Source organism: Phasianus colchicus, chromosome 2 (assembly GCF_987193195.1).
Source record: "Phasianus colchicus chromosome 2, bPhaCol1.hap1.1, whole genome shotgun sequence".
Lineage (NCBI taxonomy): Eukaryota > Metazoa > Chordata > Aves > Galliformes > Phasianidae > Phasianus > Phasianus colchicus.
The window spans coordinates 49798053-49820897 of record NC_143437.1 but is presented as its reverse complement, the minus strand read 5'-3'; the positions used below and the strand labels follow the sequence as shown (position 1 = coordinate 49820897).

The window sequence follows — 22845 nt, the reverse complement described above, 5'->3', positions numbered from 1 at the left end:
TTATGTGTAAATCAAGTACCCGACTTCATTTCTATTACTTCCTGTCCTTAAAAGCTTGACAACTTTTTTTTTTAAAGTTGTCTGTCTTTTGAACTTTTGTTTCCAACCTGTTTAACACCATTGTAACTTGCCAGAGCATATCAGGATAGCTTTGCTTTTAGACTAACAGATGTATTCCTGGTTAATATGACTGTTTTGAATAGTGGAGCTTGGAAAGCCCCCATACCTCTTGGCTGTAGCCACTGAGTTTCATGCTTCTGTTACGAGCAGTGTAGAAGTGCTGCAGAAGCAGTTTTTGACAGACTGGAAAAGCAGGCACTTTCCTCTATGTTTATTCTTTTATCATTGTTTTTATTTCTTTTTTGAGGGAAAGCGTATCCTATACCTTCCCATAGCGGACTGCACAGAAACACTGGTTTGTAATTGCTTTCAGAGCTATACTGCAGCAGACCCTGTCACGGCAGTGGGGTGGTTTCAGCTTCTTGGAGTTCCAACTGAAAGGAAAGAAATTGCAAATACAATGAGCAATTACTTGATTTATGCCCACGACCCCCCACCAGTTTGTGTTTACAGTGTGTGTTTTTTTAAGAGGTGTTTACATCTCATTTGCAGCTATTACCCTGCCCTGTAAAGCTGAGCTGGTAGCCCAGGCAGCAGGGTGAGGATGAGTCTTTGTCATAATACAACAAGGTAGAGAGAATGGTAAGAGAGAAATTTTGTGTCTGACCTTTAATGACACAGAAATGGATCTTCAGTGCTGTCATGTTTGCATGAGAGTCTGTTTCATAGCTGTTTTCCTTCTAGATGAGAACCCTCCGTGAGTTTCACTTGTAGAGAAGGATTTTACTCACTCCCTGTATTCCTTTGTAGCAGTTGCAGGGAAGCTGTTATTTTAGATGCTATGTTAGCATGCTTTCTGTGTTCACATCAGTAAATTGGCTAACTCCTGGATTTGAATTTAAAAATCCAGTTTACATTTTGTGTGAGATAGAGTTAAATCAGGAATTAATCACAACCATCCCTTTGCCCTGAGTGCCTGTAGTATCCATACCTATTCATGTACAGGCATGATATCAATACAGAAATTTTCACCAAGAAAATCTGCTTACTATACATCGCATCCTGAAAACCTGCAACCCTTTTACTGCTCAGCAATCAGAAATTGTCAAAAATAGGGAGATATTGTAAGTAAGGTGTTTATTTATGGAAAGCAGAGTCACAGATGAACTGTGAAGAGAGGGCAACGTGTTGCATCTGTTTAGGGATTTTGGAGTGAGGAGAAAGTTTATTTTCTAACTGCTCTGTTTTCCAGGCACTTTCAGAAGTGACATCTGTTAGGAATACTAATTGGAGATAAATTTATCCAAAGCCAAAACACAACTTAAATGCTTGTTCAATTCAGCATAATATATTTAGGGGCTTTCTTTATTCTACATTGAGAATGTTCCTCCTCATCAATTTTTTATTAGAAAATGACTTGATTTCGAATCTGAATATCTGTCTTTTGGAGAAGTCCAGATCCAGAACTGAATTTTGAAGCTAATTTCACTTCTAAGTCGAATCACCTGCTGGAAAGGAATTACCTGCTGGAGAGGAATTCTGCAGAAAAAGACCTATGTGTCTTGATGGGCAACAGGTTGGCCATAAGCCAACAGTGTGACCTTATGGCCAAGAAACCCAGAGATACCCTGGGCCAATGGGGTGCAAAAGTGTGGCCAGCAGGTCGAGGGACCTGATCCTCCCTCTCTTCTCTGCCCTGGTGAGGCCATACCTGGAATACTGTGTCCACTTCTGGACTCTTCAGTTCAAGAAAAACAGGGATTATCTGGAAGTCCAACAGAGGTGGATGATAATGAGGGGTCTGGAAAGCTTCCCTTGTGAGGAAAGGCTAAGAAGCTGGGACTGTTCAGTCTGGAAAAGCCCTGAGATGGGATCTTATAAATGCTTATAAATATCCAATGGGCAGGAGTCAAGTGGATGGGGCCAGACTATTTTAATTGCCCAGTGACAGGACAAGGGGCAAAGGGCACAAACTGGAACACAGGAAGTTTCATATGAACATGTGGAAGAACTTTTTACTGTGATAGTGATAGAGTACTGGAACAGGTTGTCCAGAGATATTGTGGAGTCTCCTCTGGAGACATTCAAAACCTTCTTGAATGCTTTCCTGTGTGACCTTGCTTTAGTAGGAGGCTGGAGGACTAGGTGATGTCCAGTAATGCCTTCCAACCACTACAATTCTGCGATTCTGTAATAGAATATTCAGCTCTTATGGAAAAAATGAAATGTTCTGCTGTCCATTTATTCTGACTTTCAGTTTAAGGAATGCATCACAAAAATATCCAGCCTTAGGATTGATTTAATTGGTTTCAGTCCTCATAGCATTGTTTATATTTGTAAACTGCTTTAATTAAATTGTATGGAAAACATTCTGTTTTCTCTGCTATGTAGAAGATTTATAAGGTTCCCGTGCCAGTGCAACTCAAACACAAAAGAATGTCTGGTTTTTAAGAATCTGCTAAATTAATACAAGGTTGTAGAATTCTTGACAGAAATGTTTTTTAAAAGAAATCAATATTTTATCATTGAGTACCATATTATATACAATGGACATATGCCAACTTCCTAATAACACATAGAAAGGTCCTTCTTCATTAAAACAGGTAGATGTGAAACCTGTTAAAGATTGAAGTTATAGAATTCGTACAGCTTTTTTTAGGTTTCTGCACAGGAATCACTAGTACTTCCCGTATTTGTAAGCTGTCATAGAATGCTAGGAAAACTAACATGTAAGAGAGTCCTTTTTTTTCGGTTAGTTAAACCAGCTTTTAATTTTTTCTTATTTCAACCTAGAAATAGTTTTTCTTTAGTCCAGTATCCTTTATATTTCTATATCTAAATGCTTGACTAGCCACCAGTCTTTTCTCCCTCATGAACAAGTTGCTCCACTGAGCACGTACAATTTTCATAAATCGAAAACTCATACCATCAGTGCTGTGTTTCTGGGGGATATCGGAGCTTGTTTTGTACTTTTCCTAAATGCTGATAAAACAGTAATGACATTCTTAATCCAGAAAAATCTTTCAGCAATCTCAAAGACCCATGAAATAAGCCAAAGGAAAATATCTAAACTCAGAGTAATATGAACATTTTTGTTTGCTGTTCCTGCTTTTGCACTGATAGAAAATACGATTGTTATTTCCACAAGTGAATGCTTATCTTAGTGTGAGGCCCCAAGCTGTTCTGCAATTGAGTGCCTGCAATTCTCATTACCTTTAGCAGGAGTAAAAATTCTCACTTGGCAAAAAAAAAGCAGCTTGCAGAACAGCTGTTTCTTTGAAAATAACTTGAACTGTGTCCACAACTATACAGTTGTGCAATTAGAATTCATAGCAAATGCTCTCCAAGGTCTTATATATACAAGAGAGAGCTTGTCAGTATACTTAGATCAATACAGATATGCTGGCTAGGCTTGCCTATACAGAAAGCACTTACCTGTGAAAAGAATGTCCTGTCAATAGAATTTACAGAAGCTCACCAACTGTTTGAGCAAAGTGCTTTTTTACATTTTCTGAGAGAAAAAGCTGCATTCACCCTAGGGCTTTTTCTGTCTAAAATAAATAAATACAATGTTACATTTGTCAGTACTACTCAGAGAACCTCCTCATAATAGAAGTCCTACAACCTTTCTGTCATTTTGATGATAAGAGACACGAAAAATTTTGTCTCTTATGGAAAAGTTCATTGTAGAAGAAAATATAAAAATGAAGTTTTATACTCAGCTGTGAACATGGCTTGCTGTGAATGTATTCCATCGCCTCTCCGAAGAATGAGAAATATTGCTGCTGCTAGCTGGTGTGCTGTGCCCATGGAGTGCCACAGTAAGAAGATTCAGGTCCGATCTGGAGAGTGTGTGTGGCAGAAAGAAATCAGTGGCAGCATCTACCAAAGCAAGGACTGCTAGTTGGTAGTGAGGGAAATGATTGGATCCATTTATGGCCACTTCAAATTCTCTTGAATACCAGACTATGCAAACAGATCTATGAGACATTTTTTCATGGCCTAAGGGAAACCTGCTAGCAAGTTGGTAGGAAGTGTTACAGAGGCAGTGAAAGCTGGGAAGTCACATAGTTTCTTACGGTTGCGAACACACTTTTGTTATATGTACATAATCTCTTTGCTTCAGTTTCCTTCTTCTCTGCCTCTGACGTTATTCCTGATGTTCCCCCTTCTCTTCTGCATTCTTCCTGTCAGCTCCATTTCCCTTCAGCACCTTCCCTATCACTTCTCTTCAGTATTTTCTCTCTTCTTAACTAATTCCACTGCTACTCACTGAAGCAAACGAGTAAAATCAATCAGCCAAAATTCCAACTGTGTGATTAGCTTGCTTCTTACTGCCATTAAAAAGCTAACTTCTGTCCCTACCTCAGTGCTGTCACCCTTCCTTGGTGTAGACTGTAATATGTTTCTGGGAAGGATCATCTTCTGTTCTGTGTTTGCTCTGTGCACAGCAAAATAGACTTTATTTTAATCAGCCTTTGCCATTACCATAATAATTTTTGCTAAGGGTAGAAATTTAGAAGGCTACAGCTCTGCTATAATTTATAGAAAGATTTATAAGTAAATGTTGAAGATATATGCCTCTAAATTGCACTGTAGAATGATGGATATTTACTAGGTAAAGACTGAATTCTGTTGTCAGACATGCACAAAATTGACTCCGCTGAGGATCACATATGCACTATTGAGAGCTGAATCTATCAAATGAACTTTTGCTTCATACAATGAATACTATGTACATACATACATACATGTATTGGCCCATGATACATTTGGCCATACTGCTCCACCACTGGAGTGTGGGTAAGACTGATGACACAATCACAGCTTTCCCCTGTGAAATCACTCCTGTTTCCAAGTGACAACCTGTTCTGTGTGAGAAAAAACATGAGTCTGAAACTGGATCATTTCTCTGGATGATGAAGGTGAAGTCTTAATATTTTCTGTCAAAGACCAAGCAGGTGCTAACTGACTTCACAGGCCACAGCTTAGCATGTACAAATCAGGTGCTTGTGAATGACATCAACAACTGCAGATGCTTAATACACCTTATTCTTCCCCCTACAGCCTGCTTCTTCCTCTTTTTTTGTGCAATTACTACCGCACTATTGGCTTCCTGATGGCCCATGTTTGGCAAATAAGCTATTTCTCACAAGAAGCCACTGACTTCTGCATCTCAAAAAGGTGCTTAGCTTTTGGCTGAAGGGGCAACCAAGAAGCTCATGTAGGAGCAATGGAAGTATATTGCTGATGTTCCAAGAAAAAGGTGATGTGGCAAGGAACGAAGTAGGCTTGTGCCTTTCTTCTCTTCAGTGAATTCCGGAGAAGATTAAAACCCTTTCTAGTACATGCTTTGCTAGAATGCTATAATTTGCTTTTATGTTTTGCTTGATGTTCACTGAGGAATGTGGTTTGGCAACTTGGGAATCATCACAGGATCATGGATGTTAAATATGTAACAAAAGAACTTTCTTTGCAAAAGCTAAGAAAATACAGTCAGAATAAAAATGAGATTTTTGATATTTTTCTCTTGGTATCTGCTATGCTACAAAATTTCTACTCCTCAAAGGCTTTTTCTACATAGAAAAGGAATGCTCTGCACACCTTAAATGGCAAAATGGTACAACACTCCTTAACATGTATGCATATTTTTATATATATGTATATATATATCAAAACTCACACTAGTCAACACAGATAATGATCTAGCACAAGAACTGCATGCAGAAGACTTCTGTCTACTTCTTACATCTTTCCAGTAGAAACAGGGCCTTGTAGGCCTTCCTTGTATATCAATTAAAAAGTGTATATGCACAGCTTTTTCTCTTTTCAATTCACTGATGAAACAGCAGGAGAGAGAGACAGCCGTCTTATAGAAGCAAACAAGAAGTATGAATAAAGAAATCTGTGATTACTCTCCAACTTGTTCAAAACATTCACCTGTTGTAAATATTCTGCAAATGAAACACTCTGTTTTGGATGTTGTGTGTACACATACACACTGGACCCAACCACACAAGGTACCTTTGAAAGCAAAGTGCTCGGCTTCTGGGCATCAACTAGACTAGAAAGGAACCAACACCATGCATGACTGGGGTCTCTGTGTATGAATACACTGGCTTCAAATGTAGCCTCAAAGGTGTTCAGACCTTTTAATAGCTACAAATCAGTATAAACCGTAACTTCAGAATACATGTCATCTCCAAGCGGGAGGCCCGGATCCAGAGATGACATCTCCACTGCTAGTCATACCTGATGGTTAGTCCTGTCCACAGTGTTGGCAGTGGAAGCATGGTCACGAGTATTTTGTCGGACCCTTGTGGAGTTTTGCTGCTCAATGGTGGAGGAGGTAGGGATGCAGAACTCTCTGAAACACCTTTTAAAATTCTCATCTAGAAACGCATACAGGACTGGATTGAGACAGCTATTTATATACCCTAGAGCAATACAAAAGTGCCAGGACACAGTCTGGAAAGTAGTTTCTGGGATGTTGACCAGGGCTTTAATGATGACATAAATGTGGATAGGAGTCCAGCAGATGATGAACACTGCCACCACTACAAGAACCATCCTTGTGATCCTCCTCAGGTTCCTGTCCTTCTCTTTAGAGCCAGATAACATGCGGACACTCTTTAGGCGTAAAATCATCAGCCCATAGCATACAGTAATGATCAGGACTGGCATGATGAAGGCAAAGATGAACACACAGATTTTCAGTAGGTTTTCCCAGTACCAAGCAGGGTGAGAGAATGTAAGCGTGCAGTCAATAGAGCCTAGAGAAAGAAGAAAACAGCAGAGAACAAGACGGTCAGTTTTATATTTGCTTTCCTTTAAATATATATATGTTTTAAAATACTGTAAGCAAATAGATTAATTTTTATTATGTAAATAACTAAAACAAAACAATTTGATATCTGTCATTGGTTCAAGCAGCGATAGAACACAGTGTTGCAAAACATGTAGGAAGCTTCAATTAGAAAAAAATCCAAAAAGTAACATGTTCTCCTTTGCATTATATCGCTTGGAATTCTGTGTAGAATTTCAGAAGAAAAAGTTGAATTGTCATAAATGTCTAAACTTTGGCTCACTTCTGATATAAAACCTGGTGATGATTTAACCACCATATCTGCAGCAAATTTGGGCATTTCAGGGCAAAAGGGAAGAGGATGATATGACACTTGGTAACCACGCACTATGGAGTGTTTTTGATATATGTTGAAATGCTGTCATTTGAAGGAAGATCTCTGAGCACTAGTGCTCCAGAACATGCTGTGAGTTCTGTACTACACCCTGCCAGGCAAAGCTGAAAACACATAGCCATTATCTGTGACTGCCAAATTCAGCAGGAATATCTTGGGTAAAACAATGCCTTCTGTGCAGTACTGATACAGTACTCCAGATGCAGCCATACCAAGGAAGAGGAGAGGAAGAGGATCTCTTGATCCACTGGCCACACTTTTTTAAAAGCATGCCAGGATACCACTGGCCCTCTTGTCCAGAAGGGTGGGCACAGATGCTTTTCCAAGCACTGCAGTAATTGTGTGGAGCAGAATCCTGGATCCAGAATCATGGATCCTGCTGGAGCTGCCAGTCATCAAAGACTGATCACATGCAATGCTGTGTCAAGTAGGTCAAGTAGGGCTAGCTGCAAAATTGTTAAAGATGGCTTTTGACATAACTTCATACAGCCTGCAGGTCAGAAATTAATCCAACACCTCTACAATAAAAAGAAACAATGCAGAAAGGAGTTCAAACATTGAAATATTCAATTTGAGAATGAAAAACAAGACTTACCATGCCTGTATTTAGTAGTTGCCATAAACATAACTGGCAGACCAATGGCAGACGAAAGAATCCAGTTGCAGACATTGACAATTTTGGCATTTCTGGGGGTACGGAAATCAAGGGCCTTGACTGGGTGGCAAACAGCTACGTAGCGATCCACACTCATGGTGCAGAGCGTAAAGATACTGGTGAACATATTGTAGTAGTCTATGGATATAACAATCTTACAAAGGATCGTACCAAATGGCCATGTTCCCATCAAGTAATTCACACTCTGGAATGGCAAAGTACTTGTTGCTAGTGCATCTGCCAATGCAAGATTGAAAATATAGATATTGGTGGCAGTCTTCATTTTTGTGTATCTAGAAAAAAAAAAAAATCAGCAAAGAAAGTGAATGATTACAACTAACAACATTAAACAATATTGAGGCCAGTGCACCATCTACAAGTTACTTTCATGAAATAACATGCTAAATGGTATTAAGGATCATCTCTTCTACTGTTCACCTTTAAATCAAATTATCTTGCTCTGGTTTATCTACAATAATGTTTATAAATCAGTCAGACATTACCTAACAGGTCTGAGAAGGATAAGAAAACACAAAATTAATTTGTGCAGAAAGGACATACATAGAAGAAACAATATTATGATTGCTAAAGAGCCACTAGCGGAGCTGGAAAAAAACGTTTGTACACACTGGTCACTGTACTACATGAATAGATTTTGTGTATCTTCTTATGACATGTCAAGAATCAGAACTGTAGTCTACAGCAATGGAGCACAGCATTTCTTGGTTGTGGAGTAGTAATGATGTAATTACTTATTGTATAAGCATGAAAATTCAGGCTTTTGTTTTAAGACTAACTTATCTGCTTGTAATCAAATAATTTAAAAATAATTTGTTATGATGCTTACTACTATTATGGTTACTGCTATTACTGATCTCAGGGTCCTCTACAAATTGGATGGATATTCCAACTGAATGAGAAGATAGATGCTATTGACCACATGAACTAAGCATATCAGTAAAATCACCAGCCCTGTGTGGATGCTCAGACCCGCTGCTTAAAGTAGGTATGCATGCACTGCTCTGCTCCACAGTGTCGATTTTGACAGGTCAGACTTCAAACTATTTTAAACTCCATTCCTTTCTGAAGTCTGTGGCACTAACACAAAAAACACTTTCTGAACTTTAAATATGCCACACCAATCACAGCTGAGCAGGGAAACTTTTTATGCTCTGTGTTTGCATTCCTAAAATTATGGAATTAAAATTATTCCTTTGTTTCATCCATTTTTTCTTTTCAAGAGCCCTTTACAATTTCAATCCTTTGGTCACATCAGTAGCACCTGACATCCACTATTTGTGAGGATGATATATTTTCCAGTGGCACAATGAACATTTCATTCCAAGTAATCACTCCTGGCTAGTTTGTCTCAATTGCTGCTGAGGTTGCTAGGCACTGAGGCCAGAATTTGTGAGGTTAGATGGTCTGCTCTTTTGATGAAATTCCCCTTTGATTCAGCAAAGTAACAAGTACAATATTTGATCAGACATTTTACATTGTATAGACAGATTTGCAAGTGGAAAAGTCCTTTAAAAAGACCTTTTGGGCAATCTGTTGGAGAAGACAAAGTGTAAAATACAGTATTTAATGTTTTTTTTTCTCTCTCTAATCTCTTCAGAACACGAGTCAGCTGCAAAGAGCTCATGACAGGGCTACAAATGGAGCACATCTTTGGAACTTTTTGTCAGGGCTGGAGGAATGCAGATTTCATCCTGAATGCAACTAGATAACTTTTATGATGAACATCTGATGAAGTTCATGCTGTTTTTGTTCTCTCATCTCATTGCACTGTGCATGAGGATACAAATAACAAGCAAGGTGTTCTTTTAAACATTTTTCGAGTAGACCCGAGCTGCTACTTGACTGCTGTGTTGAGAACTATGATCTTCCAAGTTTTAAATAAAATCTATTCTTTGAAGTTAATGTACCCTGCAAACTTTTCTTAGGGGAGTACTCCCTTTATCCAACAGACTGTAACAGCAATTCAGGAAGACATAGTTGCCACAAGCATCTGTGCCTCTATCTGCTGGGACTACTTTAGAAAAAAAATGCAAAGGATTGCAGTGCGGGAGAGGCACAGTGAATTGCAGCTCTAAAAGCAATTTAGGAAGGCAGAGAAAATATTTGGTGGGCAATTTGTAGAAGAACCTTGGAGAGGATAATGAAAATAGGAATATTTCAATAGTGACTTTACTAAGGACAAAAAAAAAAAGATGCACTAAATCCTCTGTTATCTTTCTTGCTGTTTATCAAAAATGAATGTGTTCTTTACAGGTCTTACAACAGTTCCTAGACTAGCTAACACTCCATCCAGAGAGTAAACTTGGATGTTTGATGCCAGTGTGAGCAGACACGCACAGCTTGCTCCAGCCTGATTGGCTCAGGCAGCAATAGCAATGATGGCTGAGGAGTGACAATGGCTCTGAACCCTCAGAAGACAAGAAAAGATGCAGACTCAGCACCGTCACCCATGCTACTGGACCATTCTCAGCTCTGTAGTGATCACTGTCTTCATGGCTGGAGAAGAATATACAAGCTTAGGTATGCAGCTCAATATCACTGCCATTGTATCTGATTCCGTAGAAATTCTGTCTAGAAAGCACATCATCATCAACTCGTCATAATGATTTTTTATCTGCAAGTAAAGCCATTCCAATGCTTGACATAGCTAAAAAAACAAACAAACAAAAAAAAAACCAACAACATCAGCTGATATAGGTAAATCACTTTTGGTTTAGCGTGCTAGAGGAAGGGCAGAGAAAAGCTCTGAATAAATGGCATAGCATTTCTTCGCTGATACTACCATGGGCTCCACTTAATGCTACACAAATTTAAGCTTAAAAGTTATTGGGCTTTCCATTATTTCACATAGTAATTTCACATAATAGGCTCTGGAGACTATTAATGAAGAATCCTGCTTGATTTACTCTTGTAACCTACGTATTTATAATCATGCTCTTCTTACAAAGAAAGGAAGTAGAACTTTTGTGGTGCTAGAAAGTATTTACCTCCACAATTGCTTCATGAACAAAACCCTATTGAAATTCACAATATTGTTTTCAGTGACTTTTATGGGATATGGGTATTTCTCTGTACTGAGTATTTCAAGATTTTATAGACATTATTGCTAAAAAGTACATTTTGTTGAAGGTGTATTTCCTCAAATAAGTAGATTATCAGTGTCACTTGGATTGTTTTCTTTTGTATGAGAAAATAAATATTGACAGAACTGATTTTAACAGCATGAAAAATAACAGTCCTGAAAATGAAGCTCTTCAAAGTCTTTATCTTAGCTTTTATTTTACCTTTTGCTAAGTTATCAGTCTATCTATTTGAAGAAGCAGAGCAAATATTTCCATCATACGAACACAGCTGTGTATGTGATGAAATATACTTCAGGGAGACTGGATATTCTATGCAACTGATGTCATGGGCTACTTGTAAAACTTTCTTATAATACCAAAAGCACTGTGTGTATAAATACAATATTTTAATGGTTACTGCTTTTGCAGTGCTATTCAAGGCCACCAGACAGAGTGGTGAACATTTACCTCTGGATTGCTCTTAATATTAAAATTAATTATGCTCATCATAATTCAAATACCCACTAGCACACTTTTTCTATCTTGTCAGAGTAGACTTTGTATCATAAAATACTGATTTTTATTAAGTTTCTTTTTTTAAAATATATGTTATGATATGACAGGTTAGATTCACAGCTTCAAGTCTGTCTAATTTTGTAGGTCATACTCAGCCTTGCCTTATCACTGCTCTATCCAGCAAAGATTTAAAATATATCTGAAGTTTGAAGATTTGAGCTGTAGAGATCCATTCAACTGGAATTTGCTTGCAGTAAGAAGAAAGCAATAAGGAAAAGTATGAGAATTCTACTGAAATAGTCACTAAGTTCCTGACATTCAAGGATACGTAAGAGCCTTAGACTGGTAGGCCATGGGCCAGCTGTCGTTTGCAAACCCATCAAAAAACCCATAAAACTAGAATTATTGAACTATAGAACATAAAAAGACCCTGCCTCAATTGCAGAAAGTGTAATAGCACCTCATAGCAGGGGCCATGAGCATCTCCCTGTCCAGCTCCCAGACACACCAGAGGAAAATGATGTGTGTATCCTTGTGCTTCTCCCTCTTGCTTCAAGACACACCACAGCTCTGTTTCTGTCTTGCCCACTCCAACAGTGACGTCTTCAGCTGATCACCTTTGGAGGTGATTGATTTTTTGAAAAGTGTTTTAAGCCTCAATAGCTCAAAAGAAAAGAACAAATAACATGACTCACATTTTCTTAAAAGGAAAACCAAACAACGCATGACATTTTTAGTACACAGTATGCTTTTTCTAAGCCTAACAGATACTTTGCTGATACACTGCTATCTGACTCTTGTTCATACCACTTAATGGAGAAGCCATTTACATCCATATGGAATGATGAAATATATTCTCTTCCAGATCTTTCAGTCCTGTAACACATCAGTCTTACACCATCTTTGTACCATCTTTGGTGCAAAGAAGGTAGAGACAGAGTTCACATTTAGCCCAATGAGTAGAGCAATACATGCCATTACAAATTCATTTGAAAACAGTGAGAAGCAGAAACAGTCTTTTGTACTTAGGAGATAGGTGGGACAATGATAGATTGGTAACAATGATTTTCAGTAACACAAAGGCATACAAGCTTTTGTTCATCCAAAGAAGCTAATTGGAAGACAAAAGCTGCTTCAATTGATTTATGTACAGTGCAAAATATCTGAAAAACTAGTTAATTACAGGAGATTTATTGCAGAAAGCAGTCATTCATGAATCTGTTTTGGCTGCTCAAAGAAACAATGTCCAGCAATTAGGTCTTGCATTCAGACAACCTGACATAATTCTTGTTGATTCTGGATGAGATTAGCTTAGCGTTTAAATTCATATTCTTCTTGCATAAATGACTTGTTAAACAAATGAAGAATCATTGTGTGCATGCATTAGATTTGTTGAGGTCTCCTTGGGTGGAAAGATTAAAACATGTGAAGCATGACTAGTTGAACCAATTTAAATGAACATTTATTTCCATGGCTCTTCAGGTACATTTTCTATATGCAATCACCAAAAACAGTAAGAAAAACAGATTTTTCATGTGTGCTTTCATAAGACATCTAGTACTTTCAGTTTTCATTGAGCCCTTTAAGCTCTGACAACAGTTCAGGCTAGTATGGTTAACTCTTTCTTCCCTCTATTAATCCAATGAGTATGTTTGACTCCCTGCCATAACTTGGAACGTACATTTGGTCTCAAGTAACAGAACTAACTGATAGCCATCTTGTCTAATTGTCCTTTTTCTTTCTTTTTTTTTGCACTGTAGTGAATCTTTCTCCATGGAGTAAAAGACCTTCAAAAGATCTCAGCCACAGCTGTGGTACTGTAACAGCCTGCTACTGATTAGAGCTTTGAAAGTCATGTATATTCCATATGAGCCTAATCTACCTGTCACAGAGCAAACGATTTCATTTAGCTTGAAGATTTTCCTATTCAGGAATACTCCAGAATGCTACTATGCTACTGCAAGCACATTTGCTTACTTTCTATACTGACTCAGTTTGGGGCAAAAACTGGAGAAGGATACAAAATTTCCTGCTGTTGATACAGACAGAGGCAGAGGTTGTTCCTGTTGAAGCCTTTGCCAGTCCTTAACTGCCGTTAAGGAGATTGGAGTGTAAATGCTGAACTCACTTGGTGAACACAGAGCAACAGGAAGCTCTCTGTTGCCTAAAGACAAAATTTATCTGGCTTATCCATCAAATTTTAAATTTGTAAGTGAGCAAAAACTACCACAGCTCTGAGACTGAGGAGTGGGTTGGTGGGTTAAATAGAAGGATTAAAAAAAAAAACCAACATGAATATACTATGCCTCCCTTCAGGTACCAAGGCATGGCATACTTTGGCAGTGTGCTAGCCTGGCACTGTGGGGCCTGCTTATTTGACATACATGGTGGGGAATGCAGCAATCATACAAAAACTTATATATAGCTTATAACTATCTTTGTCATCCCACTGTGCCTTTTCCCCATATTGGTCTATATTAAGGTGTTTGCAGATTCACCATTTGGTGGTATTTACTTACACATGCCAGATAAGTAAGTAAGGATTCATGCAGACACATCTGCTCAGATTTCTTCTGTACTCAGAACCAATTAGCAGCTTCACCCAGATCTTGGCCATGGTGCAGGAAAGCTGAACAAAAGCCTGTGAGGTTCCAGCACCAGCCATTTCAGGAATGACATGGTGCCAATGACAGAGAGTCATGAGGGCATCTGACTCATCCTGTTTTCAATTAATTACAATAATGTGTTGGGCTTTGGGCTAAAACTCACTTGCTGCTTTCCTTAATGGCTTTTCCTGCTGTTTTTTTTTTTTTTTTTTTTTTTCTTTCTGTGAAGAGGGTTCTATAGAGGTCCGTTTTCTGCTATTTGTATTAGTGAGCTTAGTCCCTCCACAGAGAAAACAATATAAGCTTCCATCTTTGGGAAAAAAATAGCTACTTACCAGGGGAAAGCTGGTCCTCTCCCTTCAGGTGTGACTGAAAGATTTTACTAGCAAGGAGATTATTCTAGACAGAACACACAAATTCCACAGCAGTTCTAACAGGTAATTATTTTATTATCATCACTCTTTCATTTTTTTTTTTTTTAAATTGCATGTTTATGCAAAATATCCTTGGAATTAACCGTTAGGTCTTCAAATATATTCATACCTACTTGCCAGGCAAATATTTAAGATGTTGCAATGTTTTATAACTCCTATCAACCTAATTTCTTTTTGCTTTTCCCAGAAGCCACAAAAGAGCTATTTTATGATAAGAAGAAATGACAGCAACATGTATGCTGCAATTCTTGTGCAGTCAGCTGCTGGTATACTGAATTGTTCCCTTCAATCTAGTTAAATAAAGGAAACATTATCTGCAAATTATTCCTGGACTCATTCTGGTCTGTTTATTAAGCCATCTCTAGATCAATCTCTGCAAGTTTGACACTGAAGCACATATGAGTCTCCAGTAATGGCTGCTGTTTTTGCAGTTATTGTGTAACACATCTCCGAGAAATAAATCAATGGTGTTAAAAATGGTAACTCCAATATATTGCCATTATCCAGCAGCAAGTGCTTATTGCTGAAATTTTTTGCTTTGCCCATGCAAAGGAAAGCTGTCAGCATCTTAATTTTCTCCCCTGTGCATTCAGGGAAGAGATCAGGACTACATCAGTGACAACTGGGGTTACATTTTTATAGAGAGGCAAGTTAACAGCTATTTTCCCTATTTTCGGAAGATAAAGAGATCTTCCACAAATCTTCCTGATTTGTAGACTGATCTCCTCAGGTGAGGACTGTACATGAAAGATCCCCTGCTTGGCTAAGAAGCTGGCAGGGAAGCTTTTGAAGACAGTTTTACTGCTAGCAGATGTGAAATCCACAAAGAAGTGATGGGGAACAGCAGCGGCAATCTTCTCTAGTAAAATGCTTTCATAGCAGCAGCATGGGGCTCAAGGCAATGCCAGAGACCATACAGAGAAAAGTTTTGCTAAATATGCAGGGTACAGTCTCTTGTGTGTAAGAGATCAGGACCTTCTTGTGGAAGTGTTGAGTACAGTCTGGAAAGGAGCAATAGAAGTGAGACAAAGGGACAGAAGAGAGGATGAACATGGAAGAGGATATGGCTGTGAAGAGGGTAGAATGGGGAAAGATGGAGTGAAGAATGAAGGCAGGACAGAAAGAGGAAGTGTGACTGTATGTTTTGAGAAGACCGCATGTAAAATACTAACAAACATGGATTTGGTACCATGTGACAAGAACGAGTTTGCATCTGGAACGGGGGCTCTGCGGGATAAACTGACACCATCACTTTATGAGAAAAAATTGGGGAACTGGCTTCTTGGATGTTTTTCTACTGAAGCAGCACATTCCAGGGCTGACATGGAGGTCAGCAATGTACAAGGGGGGAACAGGAAAAGACCACAACTGCTGCTCTCTTCTTCAAGAAAGCAAATTCTCTCATACTAGAATTGCTCTGTGCCATATACCCTATTCTACAGTTTTGTTTTGAAGTTTTATTCATGATCTGAGACACAAGATCTCAGTTGATAATTGAACACTTCTCAGTGAGAAGGTGGAAAAACATGCTATTTCATGTTCTTCAGTTACTTGACTAGCTACAGCTTATCACCTATCATCTTTACCTTTTTTTCATCATGCAAATTCAAAGGGAAATATAAATAAAAATGTTTAATGTTAAACAGATGAATGGTACTTAACACAGTTAGGCTAAGCTGTGGAATGCTAGAGAATACTCTTAGAAGTCAATTTTAAGAGGAGCAAGGTCTTTGAAAGATAATGATAGAATACCTGCTAATACAACAGGAAAGCCAAGTTCCATGGTATACACCAAACAAACAGATGATTATAAGATGAAGTTTGCTTGAGATGGGCCTAACAACAAATCACTAAATAGTTTCTCTCAGATTTTTCTGAAATATAGATACAGTGAGTAGCTTTGTATTTTGAAGAAAACAATCAAGGATTAAAAACACATTTTCACAGGAAATCCCATTAAAAAAAATCTTTTTCATGAAAGTGCCCATTAGACAGGATCCTTACAACATTCTCTCAGACCACCCAGACTTAAAAATAACTAATTTAGGATCCTTAACAATGTTTGAGAATTCTCAAATTTTACTTCGAAACAGCTTTGTTGAAAGGTAACAGTATTTCCAACACATGATTTCCAACCTTATTTTAGATTCAGATATTCTTGGGACTGCTGCATGGAAGCATGTCCACAGAAAAGTACTGAAAAATGCTGATGTAAAATGCAGCCCAGAAGTCTGTCTGCAGTACAATAGGCTGTTAGAAGGAGTCTCACACAGGGATGCTTCTCTTTCTTCTTCTCTTTGTCTAAACACCAATTACTGTCTATGCCTAGAAAAGAGGTAATGATTTTGAGACTCTTTGGCTTACATCATGTTTTGCTTGAGACTTTTGTATGTCATTTTTTGCTCTAGGAAAATTTAAAAAGAAAAGTCTTTCAACTGTATTCATTAAAAGCTATGACTGATGATTTGAAAACAAAGCAGTGCAAGTTAAAATGAAACAAAATAGTATTTCAGGATTATGCTAGCTCACATTAACTCCTCATCAGTTTGCTAATAATTGAAATATGAATAATATGTGCTTATAATATGTTCTAGTTTTACTAGATACCATAAATAGTCAGTGCAATTAGACTGACTTTTATGAGGAAATGAGGGGTGAAGTTTTCAGCCTACCTCTGCCCAGGGGTGGAGGTGCTGCAGGGGCAGTTCCACATCCTGCAGGTGGGAGCTGGCTGGGAATCCTGACCTTGCCTCCAGCTCAGTGGCATGGTTTTATGATTTTTGGTTATCAGTATTCCACATCATGTGGGGCACTGGGAGTTTAACTGTTAATGCTCAAGTTCTGGGTACCTGCCCGGAAGAGAAGAAGAACTACATTCCCCAGGGGACTTTGCGGTCACAGAGAGGAGATAGAACTCCTAGCAAGGAGTGCATCACCTGATGCACTCTTCTTCATCGGCTGTCCTCCCGTCTCCCTGCTGCTCAACTGGACTGCGCATCTCACGTCAGCGTTGTGGTGAGGCCTATCCACCTTTCGGACATTTCCTCTCTGATTATATTTGATTTATTAGCTTCAATTTTAATTCTATTGTATTATATTGTGTTATCTTGCATTCCAATACTATATTTAGTAAATTAGTTTGTTTCTCCTCAGATCGTTGCCACTGTTTTTAATTATTTTGGGGTCCCCTGTTCCTTTTTTCGGAGGCGCGGATTTTGCGAAATCCCTCCACCCCGCTAGTCACAGAACTGGGCCAAACCAGCCCGTAAACCATTGACACTCAGAGAGACCAGGGACATTCTGAGGTCGTCAACCATGGCTGTTTCAATATAACTTAAACAAAACAAAAATACAAAAGTATACATGGCATTTTATGTAATCTATTCTTCTGGATCCTGGAGGAGAGGGGAGCACCTTAGTAGTCAAACATTTAACCTCTAGTAGAAGTTGGTAAATTTTTATTGCAAGCAGTGTGCAAACGAAACATATGCCTCTGTATAAAGTGGTGTGCTGAGAATCATCACCTCACTGCACCTCTCTTTGAACTCAGCTTCTGGGCTGGTCTTGCCTACTCAGACCTTTCCTCAAACCTTGACTGACTCCAAGAATAGGGCCTTCACCACTTCTCTGGGCAAACTGTTCCAGTGCCTCCCTTCTTTTAGTTTGAAACCATTTCCCCTTGTCCTGTCACAACAGAACCTGGTAAAGAGTCTGTCCCCTTTCTTATAACCCCCCATTAGATACTGAAAGGCCACTATCAGGTCTCCCTGGAGATGACACATGCAGTGCCATCCAAATGAAGAGACATTCACATTGCTGTGGGCAGAGAAGAAATGAATTTTATGGATTTCTAGGTTTCTAAATTCCCTGATCTATGCTGACACAAGACATGCCATGGATCTTCTTTCACACTGCATCTATAACTCCACGTTGCTTTGCAAAGAAGAGCTCCTGTCTTTTTTAGAAAAAGTATTTGCTTCAGCCTGTTTTAACCTCTGATCATTTTCAGTGGATCATTTTCAGCTTATTAAAAATCAGACTCTCTCTACCCCTTATGCTATATCCTCTTTACGAACTCCTCACTTTTCCTTTTCTTTACACATCAGAGTATTCCTCTGAAGACATCCATTCTTCCTACAATTGAAATTACATGCCAAATTCCTTTCTTACTAAAATAGTATTTCCAAAGCAGTGAGCCAGGCTGAGGTAAGCAAAGGTTTCAGTAGAGTGTGCAATCTTCCCAAATAAGATGATGATTCAATCATAATTTTTTTTTTCCAAAACATAGTTGAGATATTGCCCTGAGAAATGTAAAAAGCTCTTTGCCTCAAAGCAGACCTCCTTCCTTATTTTAATTTTGTGGACTTAAAAAAAAGGAAAAAAAAAAAAAAAAGCTAGTATAATCATTTACTCTAATGAAACAAGGCATTTCCCTTATCCTGTGAAGGACCACGCAGCACCTCAGGCTCCTTTATTTATGATATGTGACAAAATGATTAGCACAGCAATTAAGGCATTGCTCTTGCCTTGAGTGCTGACAGCATCTATTGATGACATTGCAGCCCTCTCAGGGCATTCCGCCCAGTGCAGGGCTGGGGCCTCAGCTTCTCCACTCTGGTGATGCCAAAGATGTTCAGCTATGATCTATCACAGCTTTGTAGCACTGTGCACACCTCCTTAATCACAGAACATATTCTTCTTCCCCCTCTCATCATATCCCACTGACTTGTCTAGAAAGCAAGAAAAGCCTATAGATTGATGTGAAATTAATTCAATGCCACATGATAATACTAATTGTACACTGTCTTGTACTCTGCAGCAACTAGCAGTAGCGTTTGCTGTTAATGTAGCCATAATGACAGTGTGTTCGTATTAGTAGTTCATGCTTAAACAAAACACATGAGGAAAATAGATAATGAAATCTGTGGCTGGCAGTAAAACCTGACTATTATTGCTGTCACTCAGAAGGCATTTTTCATACTTCACAAAGGAAACTGCTCAGTGTTGGTAACATGGGGTTCAGCTTCACATACTGTAGATACAATGTGTTGTAAATAATAATTTAAGGAAGAAATAATTCAGCTGAACAGAAACCGCTTGGGAGAATGAGGGGGGTGGTTGAGATTGCATTAATGATAATGTACAGGTATACAAAGCCCGTGACACTGTATATTGATAATGACAGTTACACATCAGGCAAGCACCTACACAGCTCTGGCTCCAGGCCCATGGATCTGCTTCACTTGGAGGAGATGGGACAACTGGATGGAGCTTTAAAGTCGCTTGCTTATAGAAATAACTTAATAGCTATTAAAAAAAAAAGTTTCCAAAGGAGCTGAGCATAATGTATTAGCATGCACTCTAAACTTTCACTGGACTCTAAGAGGTGAGTAGGGACAGTGTCAGACATCTGATCATTTCCCTCCCTGCTCCTGGCATTTTCAAGGTAAACAAGCTGACAATATCACTTTCAAATCTTTTTTCTTGTAGTATTAATTCACCTCAAAATTAACACAAACTTCAAAACTTCCTTTTTCTTGAGCAGTCACTGTATGAAAGGTGGACAAAGATAGGGAGATTTATAGTATGCCAAATTTGATCCAGGGAAAGGTTTGTTTCCTATCTTTAGTGGGATCTAAGGTTTCATGAATATGAGCACATATGCTCACTGCTCCATATATGCATATGAAACAATTTGGGAATGCTCTCATGTTAGCATAGCCTGCAAAAGGAAAAAACTCCTTACTGCTGCCCAAGTATACCAAACCTATATAGAAGCACAGAAAGGAAAGGCATTTCTGTGATGCTTAAACCACAGACTCTATTCAATCATAATAAGCAAGCTTTTTTTTCATCCTAAAACGGGAAATATGTGTATGATATTAATTGAGAAGGAATTATGTCATATGGAATCTGGAAGATCGGGATTCAGTCCTATCTTTGCTGCAGAATTCCAGAGTGGTTTTAGGGAGGTCATTTAACTGATTTATGTCTTCCTCTGTAAATTAAAGCATACTTTTTGCCTTCTATTGCTTCTGGCTTTTGTATTAAGCTTTAATCTCTGGGAAAGATTGTCTCAAGATAGAAAGCTGAATGCAGGTGCCTCATTCAATTTGGCTTTGTGGTGTAAGTATAATTGAATTAATTAATATAAGAAATATGAAACCAGAACAGGTTATGGCTGGTATAAATATACAATTCCATGGAAAACTTGTAACATACACACTGCTGACAACCATCCTGGTTTTGTTACATTGTGCATCTGCTTCTTCTCCCAGAGGAAGGCATTCACCACTTGCTCAGACCACTGCAGTCATCTTCCTGTTCAGGAGCACTTCTCATACAAACAGCTGGGATCTGAGCTTGACCAAATCCTCATGGCACAAAGAATCTTCCCAGTTCTGCCTCTGAAATATGGCTAAAAGCAGCAGGAATAGTCTGAACCATTGGTGCGTGTAAGTTGTGTTCCCATTAGGTTTAGTTGTATGAGCTTTGCAGAGACATCCCCAAAAGCTGCTGTTATGTTGTACACTGAAGGAATCATCGGAGCATCACCCCAGCTTGTTACAGCCTCCCCTGAGCCCCACGCAGCGCCTGCCCAGAGGGACAGTGGGGAATTGCAAGTCCTGCGGCAAGGAGGGAGCACTCCCCAAGGGCAACCTCTGCAGAAGCGCGGCTCGGAAAGGCCAGCTACCCAGGGGAAGTCGGTGCCGGGCCAGCTCCGACCCGGGGCATTCGAGGGCAGCTTCGACCCGTTCGGCCCCGCCGCCCCCGGGAGGTGGCACTGTTCCTCCACGGAATCCGACCACCCGACCCGGGCCCCGCCGAAGCCTGTTTCATCTCGTCGCCACCCGTTCGCCGCCGGTTTACGGGTATGAGATTCCTCGTGCGTGAAAGGCACATTTGTGAAGGATCTGCGGGTGACAATGACGCTCAATGCTGCAGCGCAGCTGGGAGCCTGGGGAACTGACAGGATCCCCGTGTGTACGCGTGGAGGTATATACACGTACACAGACGGAGATGTATACGTGCATAAAACGCGCATATCAACATTCAAGGTAGAGGATCTATAAATACAGGCAGAGAGGAGCATTGAGCCGCGATGCCATTTATATTTTGCTTTTGTGCTGGGACAGGTTTGGGGACAGACGCGTGCAAAGTGCTGTGCGTACACTCGCGCACGCGGTGGCCGCGGTCCCCTTCCACCTTCACTCAGCAGCGGACAGCGGTCGGAGCGCTGCCGGGCACTGCAGCCCTGGGGGCCCGCGGAGCATCTCCGACGGGGCGCTCGGCTACGCCGCGTTTCCCCTCCGCGGTCTCTCGCTCCGACGCCTTCCCAAAGCCTCTTCCACTCAAATTCCCCGCACCCAGTAGGCAGAAGTCCCTCGCACCGCACCGGCTCCGTAGCATCCCGCCGCCGGCGGAACGCCGTTCCGCAGCCCGACGGCGGCACTCACCTGATGATGACGTACATGACCAAGAAGTTGCCGAAAAGCCCCACGACGCACACTACAGAGTAGAGGGCCATGATGGCGATAGCCGTAACCACAGAGGGGCCGCCGCCGCCCGCGGGAGCGCACGGCCCTCCTCCCGCGCTGCCGTTGGCACCGCCGCAAGGCTCGGAGCGGTTCCAGCCCGCCGTGCTGTTGCCCCAGGAGCCTGGCGGCGCGGCCGCGCAGGGAGGCACGGCGGGGCGGCAGGCGGTGGCGGAGGAGTTGGCTCCGAAGGGGACCTCCAGGGCGCCGGCGAGGAGCGGCGCGGAGCCGTTGCCCAGGAGGTAGGCGACGGCCATGGTACGCGGCGGCGTCAGAACGGCCACCGGCTCCCCGTGTCCGACTGCGGGCGATGCGCGGCGCGGGCGGTGCCGGGGAGGCGGCGGCTCCCACCCGCCCCGACGGCGCGCCCCTGCGCTGGCTGCAGGCACATGTGTGTGGCGGGAGGAGGGGCTGTGACGGCGGGGAAGACGCGGGAGGGGGGAGGTGGAGCTTCGCTCCCCTCTGAAGTCTTCATGAGGTGTCAAGTGAAGCACTTCTTGGGGGTAGGGGTGTGTGGCTGTGGTGGAGTCTGCTTTGCTGTGCTTCTCGGGCTGGGTAGCGCTTAAAGCGTTTGCTTCCCCAGGGAAGTGGGGGTAGGGAGAAATGTCTGACGGCGTTGTCCGATTGGAGCAGGGGTCAGCATGCAGCTGATTAACGTGGTGAGTCAAGGATATTGACCAGACTGTGCCCTCTCTGATTCTGTGGCTTGGGGAAAGGGTAGCTGATGCTAGAAGTAAAACGTGGGAAACTGTGTGGT

General features: G+C 40.7%; 1 protein-coding gene across 1 annotated transcript; it reads right to left on the bottom strand.

Annotated features, from left to right (window-relative positions):
* Window positions 1-22487, bottom strand: OPRM1 (opioid receptor mu 1). Its single transcript, XM_031611822.2, has 4 exons — window positions 22011-22487; window positions 7855-8207; window positions 6313-6833; window positions 1-494 (listed from the first exon to the last, which is right to left on the bottom strand). The coding sequence occupies exons 1-4, from the start codon at window positions 22343-22345 to the stop codon at window positions 456-458; spliced, it is 1248 nt and encodes a 415-aa protein (XP_031467682.2). The 5' UTR covers window positions 22346-22487; the 3' UTR covers window positions 1-455.
* Between the last annotated feature and the right edge of the window lie 358 nt (window positions 22488-22845).

What these genes read in the sequence shown, in the direction of transcription:
- OPRM1 (XM_031611822.2), bottom strand. Translation starts at nt 22,345, where the DNA reads ATGGCCGTCGCCTACCTCCTGGGCAACGGCTCCGCGCCGCTCCTCGCC. An exon ending in GTCATGTACGTCATCATCAG is followed by an intron (nt 8,208 to 22,010) that starts GTGAGTGCCGCC and finishes TTTTTTTTCTAG; the next exon opens with ATACACAAAAATGAAGACTG. An exon ending in AACTACTAAATACAGGCATG is followed by an intron (nt 6,834 to 7,854) that starts GTAAGTCTTGTT and finishes TTCTTTCTCTAG; the next exon opens with GCTCTATTGACTGCACGCTT.